Source organism: Amia ocellicauda, chromosome 6, assembly GCF_036373705.1.
Source record: "Amia ocellicauda isolate fAmiCal2 chromosome 6, fAmiCal2.hap1, whole genome shotgun sequence".
Classification (NCBI taxonomy): Eukaryota; Metazoa; Chordata; class Actinopteri; order Amiiformes; family Amiidae; genus Amia; species Amia ocellicauda.
Window position 1 is genome coordinate 12,434,096 of NC_089855.1, and position 16,482 is coordinate 12,450,577.

The window sequence follows — 16,482 nt, forward strand, 5'->3', positions numbered from 1 at the left end:
ATATCCAAAGGTGTTATTACAAATAAAAAGACACACACGCATATATTCAAAATGGCCTTTGCCCAGCAGAGGTAGATAAAAAGCTATAACAAACTGTTTTGTAATGAGGATTGGTTGAACATGTTGGTCAGTTGAACAAGAACTTGCCTCAAAGTTGCTACAGAGTTTTAACGGGGTAATCTATGGGAGATTTATATATATATATATATATATATATATAGTTTTAGACATATTGCTCCATCCTTTCATTCTTGTTGTATAATCCTACATTCATATATTTTTAAGGCCTTTTTACATATCCATTTATTACTCATCCAAAGTATAATATGAAAAGCACCACACATACAATGCTAACACTCCCAGAGCATGCTGTGTGTTTGTTTGAATTCTTTAATTTTCCTTAGGTCAAAGATTACATTCCAAAAGGTTTTCTTTGTTTAATCATGCTTATTGTTTCTACATCATTAAGCACAAATTATTATATATATATTTTTTGTAACCAAATATGTCTCTTACCTACAATATATATTTAGTAAATAATGCCAGGGTTGTTCGTCTTATGAAATGGCTTACTAATAATATTTAGAAGGTTTAATGACTGTTTTTTTAAATCCTTTTATAATAATAATATTTAAAGTTATTATTATTATTATTATTATTATTATTATTATTATTATTATTATTATTATTATTATTATTATTGTTGTAATTCCCTTTTTTAAAACAGAAAGGGCATGAGATATTTTAACAGCAAGTTTATACCACAGAATGTTGAATCAATTATAATTTAGCTATTGCCATTTCATTGTATTATATATATGATCATATTAAGATTAGTTTATAATTAAATTAAACATTCCAAAATATTATTAAAATAAATATAGGATCAATATAGATTTTTGCTTCTTTGAAAGAGTGTAACATTTTTGCTGATTTGTTTATTTGCTGTATAGCAGTCACAAAGTAAATGACATTTCTGCATGTTAGAAACAAACTATTGTGCACGCTGCGAACATACAACATGCTTGGTCTCTCAGTCACACTGCACTGTATCTATCTGTTTATAACAGCATACTGATAAAAAAGGAAAGGAATATGTGTTTTAAAATCAGCCCTTATAAGTCTTCCTTTCCTTCAATTTCAGAAACTCGAGCACACCGTAAACAGGTTGAATTATGTTCCAAGACATTTTTCATCTAACAGTATAACCATGATTGAGACCATTTCACAGAGAAATGGCACAGATAATTTAATCTCTTCAACATCTTCAGCACTGAAAGGTTATTTGTATAGGAATTCGATAGCAGAATATACAGCAAAATACATATATATGAATCATCATCTGTTGATCCACAGCTGGATGAAGGTTCGATCTACTGTCTCTCCTTTCCAGGTGTCTAAGTGTGTGTGTTTGTGTATATTCTAAATGGCATTTAAAGCATGCAGTTTCATTTTCATTATGACAAAATTACATTAATAGAGTAACACTGCCCCTTATATATAACTTACCAACTGAATTTATAAATTCTAGGTTCCCTTTTTCAGAGTTCGAGCAATCTGCATGTTTTTGCTTCAGGGATATACAAACCTTTAGTGTAAACATATAGTAAACTCTTTGCTGCATACAAGATATGTACCATTGATCCTGAACAAAGTCATACAGGAGGGACATAATCCAGATATTATAGATGTTCCGTTTTTGCATACATCCATGCTTTAATTAATTACACACAGTTTAAGGCAACATTTATAAATTAGTGTTGGATTTCTTTCTTTTTTTTTAAATTAATATGATTCTCCACCAGTGTGATTTAATTATTTATCTTTCTCATTCCAATTGCTCAATACTTGGACTCCACAAGTGGAGAGATATGATATTGCACTGGTGCCATAAATTTGTGATTGTGAAGAATATAGATTGATCTAAACAAACGTAATACAACAATACATAACATGTTTCTAACAGAGATCTTATTAACGCATATTAGTGTAACCTTACTTGAAGTCTTTATTGTTCAGTTGAAATGTGAGCAGATAATACAACCTTTCAACACTGCCTGTTACAGATGAAAGAGACCTGCTAATCACTGTGAAAATAAGGCTCTGCTAATAACAGTTGGGGAAACTAGGAACTTTGCTTTCAATACGTCCCATCAACACATACAAATAAACATAGTTTAACATATATTTTAAATATTTTGGTAGATGTTTGAATGTTTTACATATATTATTGATATGTTTTTGTGTGGGTTCCTCTTTTCAGAATGGATAAGTAGATGTCTTAATGGAAGGATCAAACAATTCTGTTTATGATTATTTTATTTCTGAAAGCAATACCGACTGGTGCATTAAGTTTATTTCAAAACCTACAAACGACAAGCAAATGCTTATAATTGAACTCTAGAGGTCTCTTTCTAAGAATTTGAGGGATGATCATCTGTAAATTATATTTCTAGACAGTTATCCACTAATGTAAGAAACAGCAAATTGATTCTTCACAAAAGATGGCTTTTTGTTTTTATTTGCTGTAAATGGTCAAACCAGTTGCATTTCACTACAAAACATGAATTTGTGTTAATTAATTTGTGGTTGTAACATCTTGATACTGCATGCTTTAAATCTATTTTGAGCACCTTGAACTGTTCAACTGACCAAAGTGAAAAGACTGGAATTATTTTAAATGAACCAGGGTGATACAGTTTGTTATACACATACCAATGAGTTTGTATGACCAAATCCACCATGTGAGGCTCAGAAGAGCATTTTTGCCTTACAATTTGATATTTCAGATTTAAGAAACCTCGATGCCTATCTATTTGGCTTGCTCAACTGGCTGATTTGTGCAATATTGGTGGAGGCACACAGAGATTTTGCATGCTCCCTTTGTAATCATGTGGCTCATTGCCACATCATTTTCCCCTTAAATATATTATTTTTACTTCAGATGTAAATAGGTATGTTTGACTCCGTGTGCGTGTGTGTGTGTTAGTGTAAAGGTTAGCAAGCTCTCCAATATGCCATGCTGTAAAGTCATAGTTGCGTTTTTGTATTTCTGCAATTTTAGAAATCAGAAGGACTACAAAATATAAAAACTCCTGGATGGACACACACACACACACACACACACACACACACACACACACACACACACATATGGTGACAAGAAGTACAGACTCCGTTTTGCTTTGAGCAACAATTTCTTAGCCCCCTTCCCTCCCCCAATAATTAAATCAATTAATAAATAAACAAAATCCAGTAGTAACCTAGTGCAAAATAAATCCGAACATTAAAACACAGTGTATAAAATGGTGTGAGAAAATTCAGTTCTAAGGTAGCCTTTTACTCAATAAAGGCTGTGGTGTTTTCTTGTTCTAGTTATTTTTTGTCTGAGTCTCTGATTTCTGTGGGAGAGTTTGGCCCACCCCCTTTTCCATCCTGGATCCCAAAAGGCTTTGAAGATGTCATCCAAAGAACTAGTCTCCATTGTAGCCATTGTGGCTCGTAGCAGTGAGCCTCACAAGGGCCCATCCACTGACGGTGGGAACATTTCCTTCATTCCTCGTTGTTTGGGTTCTCCTCTAGTGTAGCAATTCCCCCAAAACCAAAGCCTGTGGAGTTCTGTGCTGCAGTCAAACTTACAACGGTATGTAAAAGAATTAGGACTAGGATGCAGAGTTTAAGCCTGCTGTTACACAGTCTCGAAGCTGCAGAGGTTGCAAGTGATGTCCTATGATGACACGACATGGGGTCAGTTCTTTTTATTGTCCCTTTGGATTGGTTATCTGATATAAAGTCCCATCTGACATCACAGCACTCTGGTTCTGAATTTGTCGGATGATTTTCTAAAAGCCCTGTGATGCAAACAAAACAGACGAGGAGAATATTTGTTATAATCAAGCTAATTTATACATCATGGGTTCCCAACCCTGGTCTTGGAGAACCCCCTACCCTGCTGGTTTTTGTTCAAATTGAGCTCTCAAATACTTAATTGAACCTTAATTGAATTAAATTGTGTAATAAAATAGTTGGTTCTTCAATAAGTTATTTATACAATTACATACTTATCTTAAAACCCCTACTGTTTAAAATAATTAAAAGCCTCGGATTTAGGAAATTATTAATTCAATTAAGGGTTCAATTAAGTAATTGAGAGCTAAGTTGGAACAAAAACTAGGGGTAGGGGTTGCTCCTGGACCAGGGTTATGAACCACTGTTATAAACAATGGGAAACACACACACACACTAAACATCTGTATACGACACAAAACAAACAAGTCTGACTATAAGCATTCTTCCTGAATTTGTAATGCAACACAAATTTCATATTAGAATCACTGACACTCCCCACATGATCCTGAAACAAACTTTTTGGGGATCTAGGTGTAGCCTTCAGAATTGATCATGTCTTTGACACAAATCAATTATTATAAAGCCTAGACTTTATCCAAAATGGCTTCACCACCATACTTCTACTAAGCGACACCAAAACTAACAGAATGGACATGATTCAGGATATTCAGTACATAAATAACTACAGTAAAGTAAAGGTGTAGGATTTCAACTGCTGCTGTCAGTATAATCGTCTGCACCCTGTGAAGCCATTCCAGAAATATAAATTAGTCTGGCAATAATCTTCCCACTCCCACTCTCCATCATTAGGGGATATTCCAAGACTGTTTAAGAAAACCCAAAACAATATATGTGAATATAATATGAATCCATGCTGTGTTTGTTTACCTGTACATATAAAACTTGGCATTCCTCCATAGATAAGATCATCATTGTCTGGCAATATAAATGGACACCTCGTCTGGACTTCCAAACAGTAGTGCTTGCAAGGGATTCTGTTACTGCAGTGGATCTGCGTGGTCTCAAAGTACTGGGAACACAGCCAGGGTTTGTAGGCCATCTGCAAAAGACAAGAGTGAGGGGGTGTAAATTAGGTTCACGCACACTAATTGCAGATCATTGTACGGGGCACTTTTATCTGCACCCCCATTCACAGGGAGACTGGTCAAAACGGTAAAACCGAGAGAAAGAAAATATGAGTTAGACTTGATTTATATACCCACCCTTGATATATACACTTTGCTATACTTTGTTTAGGGGTCTAGTCCCCATAATACTAATAAACCTGTCTAGCTGGCAGGGTTAATCTTTACAACTAGTTAATCACTTTCAACTCTAATTAAATGATGATTGTCAAAACCTTTCCTGTGTATATATCCACACAACAGCAAAAAGCACATGCCAAAGAGATCGAGGAGGTCTATGCAGACATTTCTGATTTCTGCTTTATATATTGTGGGGTTTTCTATACCAGTTCAGAAAGAATCAACAGATATTAGAAATGTATCACTGCTCAGAAGCATGCAACTGGCTAATTCTCAATAATAATAATAATAATAATAATAATAATACTAATAATAATACTAATAATAATAATACAAGAAGACAAAGCACCAGATAAATGCATTGTTACATCATATTAAACAACCTGAAAAACAATTGTATTTTATGTCCAGTAGGTGGAGACATTTATTACCTTTTTCAGTAATACTGTACAGTAAAATGGGTGTACAATATTTATTAAAATCACTTATTGCAGTGCTTATAAACACAGGATGGAAGATGGAACAAATAAAGTATAACACAAATAAATGGGAAATGGGACATTATTGTGTAACATCACTTTGCTTGGACTCCCTGGGCCATCTGTGCTTATTACATCATGCTTCCATTGCTACATAGTTTGAAAAAAAATACTTACGTAGAAAATGCAAGAAAATAAATGTTATATTGTTAGCAGCCTGGTGGGCATAGATATTACAGTATTCCAAGCTGATAATATCAGACTTTTTAAAGTTACGAAGATGGTAACACTAGGAGGAAAAAATACACTTGAAGTAACATGTTGAAGTGATGTTTAACACTATAGGCCTCAGAACTCCAGTATTTGCTGTTGAAGTGGTATTACATTTGAAAATCAACTGAATCTGGGGAAAAATATATAATCGTGTTAGTTCTTGGTATTAGCTCATATTTAGTAGTATATGATACATACATGGTATTTATTTCTGTTGTTTATCCTTTGTTATCCAACATGAAAATGTATGTCATTAGCCTGTTCTCTGCTCTAATCTCTAAACAGTGATTTAATTTGCTGATTGCGCTTTACACCCACATTTTTGAATGAATTGTGAATCTGTTACCTATCCATAACAGATTAATTAGTCACAGCATCTTTTAAAAATGTCTACTTTTCAGAAACATAACAGGGAAGTAAAACATTTAGAAACAATAAATAGGTGTTAATATTTAAAGAACATGGGTTTATAAAAATCTATTTTTAAATTCTCATAGATTGTAACTACTTCAAATGGAACTGGATTTCCTTTGTTCTTGGCTTTTCAGGTCTGTATCATAAAGTAGCAGAACAGCAGGAATAATTCAGAGAGCAATGTAAAAAGCATACAAAAATTAAAAAATTTAACATAAAACCATTTCCCGATATAATTTTGTCCTAAAGGACCAAGATAATTATAACTATTTTGAATAATTTGTCAGTCAGAGATGTTTGCCTGGAGCCAGCATCTTGCCTGACTATAAAGTATGTAATCATAGATCATGTCGTATTCCACTTGCACTGAAATATTTATGTAACATTAGGCAAACAGAACTTCTCAAACCACATTCAGATTTAGTTTAAGTCTGAGCCTAAGACATTGGATTTATATTTTTTAAATTAATTTATTTTCAACAGGAAGATTCCTGGCACATTCTTATAATACGTATCCAATTAAAAAGACATAGATAATGAATCCCTCATGAAGGAAAGTAACACATCAATAAGAAATGGAAATCAGAAAAGCCTACAGAAATGCATCAGGTCATTGGGGGTAATTGTGATTCATACTTGTGAATTTTTAAATACAGAACAGAATAGAGAGAGAGAGAGAGAGAGAGAGAGAGAGAGAGAGAGATTTTACAGCAATGAATAAGTTTACTTCTCCTTTAAGAGTGAAATAACGACAGAATCCTTCACCTCAAGCTGTTTGAATAATCCTAATTAGGATATGTGGTGCATTTAGTGTCACTGCATATCATATTGCATAGATTTCAGTATTTAAAACTAAGATACAGAATCTTGTAGGCTGATTACAGCATCATAATGGTGACATTCATTTTGGCATGTATTGACTTTAATCTAGAATTAAATTGCCCAATCACACAGTAGTAGAATATCTGTGTGAACAGAAAAAACTGCCATTAACATTAACTAGAAACAAAAAACATGAACTATCTATATGTGAATGTCATACTCATAAGTAAGAAAATAAAAACTGTATTACAATTCTATAATCTCAACAATGATTTCTTTACTAATGTTCATCAACATTAACAGCACTTGACACTGACATCTTTCAGTGTTTCATTCAATGTGAGATTTAATTGTGATGCCATCATTGAATTCTTAAAATAAAACACAGCATCTATCACCGTTGAAAGCTGTAGAATGACATGCAGTCATCTATTCCTCTTATTTGTCAATAACAGATAGAAGACACACTGCACGTTTTTATTCCCCCCAATGAAATTTTGCATATTTACATAATGATTTAGTAAAGATTTATTTGGTAACTTCAAAGCCCTACAGTATTCAGGGAGAGTAATGATTGCAGAACATGAATTAAACAGCCCAGTACAGGAAAACGTGCAACGAGCAATCGCCAGTGCCTGGTGTGGTGTAGAAAAGCCTTGTAACACTAACCCTAAACCTTGCCTTCTCCCTTCAAATTAAAATACATTATTTTAATCTGTATAAATATAAAATTTATCAGTCAAAATCTCTCGTACAACACAATTCAATAATTAATCAGATTAATCTTATAATCAGGTTACATTATTAAAATTATTCAAGGAAGTAAAAGTAAAGTTGTGCCTGACTACAATTTTTGGTCAAAATATTCCTCAATAGCATGCACATACAATAGTTACTATTGAAATCTAGTCCACCTGAATATATATACAATATACTTGGTATCCTTTATACTGGTGTCATTTATACAGTAAAATAAATGTTGACTTCTGCAAGCCATCTTCAATAATATTAGATTTTTTAATTTTATTTTGCTGCAGTGCTCTACTGACAATTTGACCAGTAGATGGCAGTGAAGTTTAATGCAGGTATTCCTAAACAGATTTTTGCACTAGTTAATAGCAATGATTAAAATTGAAAAAACATGCTCTATGTCTTTAAGCAAAAATACTGTTTTGGAAACAAACAAACAAACAATTAAACTTACACAGTCTAGTACTTCAGGGTCTTTCATACATCTGTTTTGTTTTTGGGAACTCTGTACGCTCTATATTGGTTAAGACATTTATTTTATGGGCATTTCTATATCATTGATCAATGTGAAAGATTTTCTGTGGGTGTTAAATGTATGAATTATTTAAATAGAAATCAATTAATTATAAGTTGACTACACTCTCTCTGGGTTCAAAATGGAGGTTCAGGGATGAAATATACAATGGAAATGAGTAATATTAAGAAGAGCTGCAGTAATCATGCATAAGCACAGACACAAATAATACAAACAAAATTGTCTAGATAGAACACTATCTGATTGGCTGAACCCCAGAACTACAGAGACAGAGTACTTTTGTCTTACATTCATTATGCCATTCCCTTTGGATAGCCCATGACACGTACTTGTTGATATGACATCAGTGAGGAATTAGCTTTGGCTAAACTTGGCTAAACAACTTGGCTGATAATGACACCCTCATTTTCAGATGAAGGAATACATGTGTAATCAGATGTAATCAGTGTAAAAGTAGTTTGTAAAGTAATGCAAATGTGTATAACTGTAAGGTAAATGGATATGAAACCCTGCCTTTGTTTCCAGTTAAAGCATCCCAAACACAGGTTGCTGTGATCGGTATCCAAAATTAGTATCCAGCATACAAAATACGTGGGTTGTCAAATGATGTTTAATGCGTGTTTGTAAATATACAGTGTTCATCTTTTTATACACCGTACAGACCAAGTAAAAGAGAAATGCATGCCATCTGAAAGCTACTGAGATAGAGCCTACCGTTTAATGTCACTAATGTTTAATGTTAATTGCTTAATTGAGAGAGAGAACCCTTCACCTTACTTTCTGTTCTACGTCCTCAGATCTTCTTTCGAAGATCAAAGGTGTGACCTGTGTTGCCAGCACCCAGCTGTCTATCTTCCGGCATGCATGTTCCCTGTGGGAAGGGTTCGAGGAATGATTTCATTCGAAACATCTCATCACCCAAATGAATCAGGCTTTGATTGACAGTACCAGGACAAATATAAAATAGTGAGGAAATAACTACTTCCAGGAACACAGTTTCAGTATAGTATCCATAAGCAACAAAAGCAGTTTGTATTGCACATTCTCAGTGGATGTAATGAACTTCCAGCAGATACTGATGCTCTGAGAGTCATTACCTTGAACTAAGATGTAGAAGGATATCCTGATTTTGAGACACTGGACACATGTCAACTTAATAGCGCTGCAATGAAAATCTCCATTAGCTCCACACAACTGAGACATTTTGGGCTGGAAAAATATTTCGGGTTAAGAGTGGGTCAAAAAATGTGAATTATCCCTGTAAATGTACAGAAATGGCAAGAAAGATTGATCAAATATCCTTATAAATTACTCCTGAAAGTAAATTGAGTCGTGGATTTGTTTAAGAGAATTGTCAGCTTTGCGGGCATTGAATAGTGACTTTAGAAACAAGACCTTTTTGTGAATGGTACTGTGTGTGTGGTGTCTGGGCTAGGTACAGTGAGGGAAAAAAGTATTTGATCCCCTGCTGATTTTTTACGTTTGCCCACTGACAAATAAATGATCAGTCTATAATTTTAATGGTAGGTATATTTTAACAGTGAGAGACAGAATAACAACAACAAAATCCAGAAAAACGCATTTCAAAAAAGTTATAAATTGATTTGCATGTTAATGAGGGAAATAAGTATTTGATCCCCTATCAATCAGCAAGATTTCTTTTATACAGGTAACGAGCTGAGATTAAGAGCACTCTCTTAAAGGGAGTGCTCCTAATCTCAGCTCGTTAACTGTATAAAAGACACATGTCCACAGAAGCAATCAATCAATCAGATTCCAAACTCTGCACCATGGCCAGACCAAAGAGCTGTCCAAGGATGTCAGGGACAAGATTGTAGACCTACTCAAGGCTGGAATGGGCTACAAGACCATCGCAAAGCAGCTTGGTGAGAAGGTGACAACAGTTGGTGCGATTATTCGCAAATGGAAGAAACACAAAATAACTGTCAGTCTCCCTCGGTCTGGGGCTCCATGCAAGATCTCACCTCGTGGAGTTTCAATGATCATGAGAACGGTGAGGAATCAGCCCAGAACTACACGGGAGGATGTTGTTAATGATCTCAAGGCAGCTGGGACCATAGTCACCAAGAAAACAATTGGTAACACACTACGCCGTGAAGGACTGAAATCCTTCAGCGCCCGCAAGGTCCCCCTGCTCAAGAAAGCACATGTACAGGCCCGTCTGAAGTTTGCCAACATCTGAATGATTCAGAGGAGAACTGGGTGAAAGTATTGTGGTCAGAAGAGACCAAAATCGAGCTCTTTGGCATCAACTCAACTCGCCGTGTTTGGAGGAGGAGAAATGACCCCAAGAACACCATCCCCACCGTCAAACATGGAGGTGGAAACATTATGCTTTGGGGGTGTTTTTCTGCTAAGGGGACAGGACAACTGCACCGCATCAAAGGGACGATGGACGGGGCCATGTACCGTCAAATCTTGGGTGAGAACCTCCTTCCCTCAGCCAGGGCATTGAAAATGGGTCGTGGATGGGTATTCCAGCATGACAATGACCCAAAACACACAGCCAAGGCAACAAAGGAGTGGCTCAAGAGGAAGCACATTAAGGTCCTGGAGTGGTCTAGCCAGTCTCCAGACCTTAATCCCATAGAAAATCTGTGGAGGGAGCTCAAGGTTCAAGTTGCCAAACGTCAGCCTTGAAACCTTAATGACATGCAGAGGATCTGCAAAGAGAAGTGGGACAAAATCCCTCCTGAGATGTGTGCAAACCTGGTGGCCAACTACAAGAAACGTCTGACCTCTGTGATTGCCAACAAGGGTTTTGCCACCAAGTACTAAGTTGAAGAGGTCAAATACTTATTTAACTCATTAACATGCAAATCAATTTATAACTTTTTTGAAATGCGTTTTTCTGGATTTTTTTGTTGTTATTCTGTCTCTCACTGTTAAAATACACCTACCATTACAATTATAGACTGATCATTTCTTTGTCAGTGGGCAAACTTACAAAATCAGCAGGGGATCAAATACTTTTTTCCCTCACTGTAGTTGTCTGTGCAGCAATGAACCCATCTGTGATTGTAATGGTCTGCATGACTGATGAATGAGTTATATAAACCCATACTGGTAAGTATGTGTCAATAAACTTGGGCATTTGTAATGTAAAATGTAATGTAAAAGTATTTGATCCCCTGCTGATTTTGTACGTTTGCCCACTTACCTCTTCAACTTAGTACTTGGTGGCAAAACCCTCGTTGGCAATCACAGAGGTCAGACGTTTCTTGTAGTTGGCCACCAGGTTTGCACACATCTCAGGAGGGATTTTGTCCCACTCCTCTTTGCAGATCCTCTCAAGTCATTAAGGTTTCGAGGCTGATGTTTGGCAACTCGAACCTTCAGCTCCCTCCACAGATTTTCTATGGGATTAAGGTCTGGAGACTGGCTAGGCCACTCCAGGACCTTAATGTGCTTCTTCTTGAGCCACTCCTTTGTTGCCTTGGCTGTGTGTTTTGGGTCATTGTCATGCTGGAATACCCATCCACGACCCATTTTCAATGCCCTGGCTGAGGGAAGGAGGTTCTCACCCAAGATTTGACGGTACATGGCCCCGTCCATCGTCCCTTTGATGCGGTGCAGTTGTCCAGTCCCCTTAGCAGAAAAACACCCCCAAAGCATAATGTTTCCACCTGCATGTTTGACGGTGGGGATGGTGTTCTTGGGGTCATTCCTCCTCCTCCAAACACAGCGAGTTGAGTTGATGCCAAAGAGCTCGATTTTGGTCCCATCTGACCACAACACTTTCACCCAGTTCTCCTCTGAATCATTCAGATGTTCATTGGCAAACTTCAGACGGGCCTGTACATGTGCTTTCTTGAGCAGGGGGACCTTGCGGGCGCTGAAGGATTTCAGTCCTTCACGGCGTAGTGTGTTACCAATTGTTTTCTTGGTGACTATGGTCCCAGCTGCCTTGAGATCATTAACAAGATCCTCCTGTGTAGTTCTGGGCTGATTCCTCACTGTTCTCATGATCATTGAAACTCCACGAGGTGAGATCTTGCATGGAGCCCCAGACCGAGGGAGACTGACAGTTATTTTGTGTTTCTTCCATTTGCGAATAATCGCACCAACTGTTGTCACCTTCTCACCAAGCTGCTTGGCGATGGTCTTGTAGCCAATTCCAGCCTTGTGTAGGTCTACAATCTTGTCCCTGACATCCTTGGACAGCTCTTTGGTCTTGGCCATGGTGCAGAGTTTGGAATCTGATTGATTGATTGCTTCTGTGGACATGTGTCTTTTATACAGTTAACGAGCTGAGATTAGGAGCACTCCCTTTAAGAGAGTGCTCCTAATCTCAGCTCGTTACCTGTATAAAAGAAATCTTGCTGATTGATAGGGGATCAAATACTTATTTCCCTCATTAACATGCAAATCAATTTATAACTTTTTTGAAATGCGTTTTTCTGGATTTTGTTGTTGTTATTCTTACTCTCACTGTTAAAATACACCTACCATTAAAATTATAGACTGATCATTTATTTGTCTGTGGGCAAACGTACAAAATCAGCAGGGGATCAAATACTTTTTTCCCTCACTGTACATAGAGAGTTAAAAACTAACTTGTTTTTCTTTCAGTAGTCCCAAGTTTAGGTGTCTGAGCTGCTATTCATTACGTGGGCAAAAGTATTCATAGATAATATCCACAATAAGCAAACAGGTAATTAATGATTCTATAGGAACAGTAAATAGATAACTTATTTATATGCCTTGCCTTTTAATTCATCTGACAGGTTCATAGTTTAATACAATATCAAGCAATGAATTGAAAGGCCTAGCATTGCTTAAAAACGGGCTATAAAATAACTTACTAACACATCCTAATGTAAAATTTCTATACACCCTGTGTGTAAATACTCTGTGTATGATATCTGGTAAGTACTGCAAAATATAAAATATGGTGACATCTTGGTCACACATGGACATCAATATTCTCCTTATCGCAGTTCTCCAATTAGTCTACCATCTCCTCTCAGAATTAATTTTTGTCGTTAACAGCATTGTAATAATTGACTGGATTTCTGCTTTCAGAATCTCTGTATTAGTATAAAAAGCCTCAAGTGTTTTGGTGAAGATTTGTCTTTGATGTTTTATCTCTGCTATTCCCTCATGGTTGCTGAGTCAGCTTTAAAAACAGTACTTTGAATACAGAACTCCTCTCCTGGTTGCAAATGCTGTTTTTTTTCTTTGAATGATGTTGTCTGTATATTTTTTGTCTTCCCCTCTTCAGCAAAGCATTTAGGGATCTCCCAAAACAGATGCTCCATTTTACACAAGATATAGCACTATATAATGCATATTTTATATTAAACAATATTACCATCACCTGCTATCAGGAATATGTGACCCAATGAAATGGCGGTGCTGAGTAGCCAGACGGCATTTGTGCCTCAGGACTTATAGTAATCCACTATCCTGAAGCAATTCTGAAAGGGCCAACAGAGAGCTGAGAACTTTATCATTTACAAACACTGCAACAAAATCATTGTCCATAATTACGAAAATAAAACATGGGTACTCAGGTGGAATTGACATCTTTTTAGTATAATTTTCTTCTTATCAAATGCTAAAGTGGCCACATGAGTTTAAAAGCTGAGGAAGGAGAATTTTTACTAGTTCAATAATGTCTTAATTGTAAGCAGCATGTTCAGGAAAGTGCACTGGTATGCCCTTTCATATTCTGACAGGGTACATTATTACAGTGACACCAAGGTGAAAGGTGACATAGCAGTTTTTAGATGCATGCATAGTCATGCACTCAATCAATTGGATCAATTTAAAATGGAGGTATATAAACAGGTCTTAGGGAAAGAGACAAAAGGTCAGTCGAGTCACACAAATATAGTAAATACCCTTCTCAAAAAATAAATATGCGAGCAGTGGCAGAAAAGCAGAAAAGCTTTATTTAAACAAAGCCTAATACCTTATCTGTATTTTCTCAACACAAGTTTGTCTGCTAATCAAGTAATACCCACCAGCAATTAAAAAATTGATTTTGTATATTATTATTATTATTATTATTATTATTGATTGCAATTGGTAAGCCTATGCTTTGAAGGTTCACGACAGGTGGTTTACTGCAAGTTAGGAAGGAAACTTAATTTGTTTACTGGTAACCCACTGTGACTCGCAGCACATTTGTGCGATTGGACAACAGTGTCTGCTGCCAGCTCCCAATATTTGTCTTTTTATTACGACACCTGGAAGCTCTTTTAATGTGACACAAATTGTATTAGCTGCACAACACTTAATTATACCCCTGGAAGATAATGAAATGGTTTTATTAGGAACAGAGGCAGTTTGCTAGCCTGCAAGGTAGGGGTTCATGTTTATTTCCTTGATTAATCCCTCCTCCTAGACTACTGAGAACCCATTTGTCTTAGTTTAAGTCCCTTCCTATTATCATTATATTTTCACTTGTTAAACTATGTAGAATCATACATTAAAAGCCCACTCCTTAAACTGCAATCACGTGAATTGATTTAAAAATAGTTACAGTATTAAAATTATCTATTTCAAATGATCTATTTATTTTCCTTCACAGTGGCACCATGATGAATTACTCTGACTGGTAGATTGCTCTGTTTCCCCTGATGGGCATGAATTAACAAAGCAAAAATATTGGTTTAAAGTCAGGTAGGGACAACAAAAATTAACCTTGAAAGTAAGCAAACCTACATAAATTCACAAATAAACAAGATCTAATTTTCCAACGTGATTTATAATGCTTCTGGATGTCAATTGTAATCTAAGCCTCAACTCCCTGGGAGGATATACTGTAGACCTAAATATGTCTATTCTTGCAGAGAAGCGAATGGCAAGCCCACTAAAAGAGATAATACAGACGGTCTATATACAAAACACGTCTCCTTAACAAACCACAAATCCTATTTCCAGGTAAGACAAACTAAATGTTTAAATGTATCATCATATTGTATTTTCCTAATGGTGAACTAAAATGTCCAGTCCACATCGGCTTCCTCTGACACAAGTCTGTGTGAAACCAGCTCAATACAAAATAATACTTCAAGATTACAGTAAAACCCTTGACTTTCCTTACAATGTGGATCAATAGCTAAGAATGACAAGATAAGAGAAACTGCTCAAGATTCAATCCCAACAAACGTAAAGCAAATGTTCTTTTACATAGACGTAGACCAAGATGTCTGTATCGTAGTACAGTGCAAATGAACAGATAAATACCTAACAATTTCGATTTAATTAACTTCAACATTTTAAATGGAGGGAAAGGAAAAGTAATATCATGACAGTAAAGCACCAACATAATGTTAAGGTAATCATAATGACTATCATTGGCCCAATATTATTCTGCAGTCTGGAGTATTAAATAGGCTTGAGTAATTTTTTGTATCTGTGCCAACTCAGAATCCTGGCATGCAGTCATTAAACCTCATTTTTATTTTGAGATAAGCAGATAGAAAAAGAAATCTTGCTTTTTGCATAATGGTTATGTTGCAGGAAGGGTTTTTCCATTACAGCTGAGAGCACCTCCTTTCAGTGTCAGAAAGAAGTCTACTTGTAGCACAATTCCCATTGTAAATGACATGTATTCCCTGCCTGGCTTGTTAAATTGCTCAACTTCTCAAGTATTGCCAAGAAGATTAATGAAAAGAAACAGGAATAAGTGGATTTGTAGTGGAAGAAGCATGAGACCTATAGGAAAAGTATTTGTATTTAAAAATGGGCTAAATGAAATGGTTGAGATTTCAATTTGGGTCTTCATTGGCATGGTCTGCATGTCAAAATCTCAACTTTCCAACTTTAAAATCTGTAATTCATCTTGGCATTAAAATATCTTCCTTAACACTGATGCTCTGTGTTTTTTTGATAGTTTAATGAATATATACCGGTAATTAAGCGGATGCTCTGTTAGCAAATACAGTAGCTCTTACAAATGTCCCCTCTGGGGGCCTATTCTTATTCAAAGTCACTCAACTCCAAATCTGACATTTACAAACCTGTAAATACTGAAGAACACTCAAGTGTGCCTTTCCTGAATTGAAATTGTCTTAACGTAAGTGTGATGATAGGCAATAAAGGATTATCTTGAAAAGAAAAA

At 36.0% G+C, this 16,482-nt stretch overlaps 1 protein-coding gene across 1 annotated transcript in view; it reads right to left on the reverse strand.

Annotated features, from left to right (window-relative positions):
- Positions 1-1,984: 1,984 nt before the first annotated feature.
- Positions 1,985-16,482, reverse strand: part of LOC136750968 (NALCN channel auxiliary factor 1-like) — a 110,884-nt gene continuing 96,386 nt past the window's right edge. Inside the window, exons 2-3 of the mRNA XM_066706158.1 lie at positions 4,738-4,909; positions 1,985-3,851 (exon numbers count right to left, since the gene is read on the reverse strand). Of these exons, the coding sequence (XP_066562255.1) occupies positions 3,553-3,851; positions 4,738-4,909 (471 nt within the window). The 3' untranslated portion in view covers positions 1,985-3,552. The remainder of the gene's footprint in view (positions 3,852-4,737; positions 4,910-16,482) is intronic.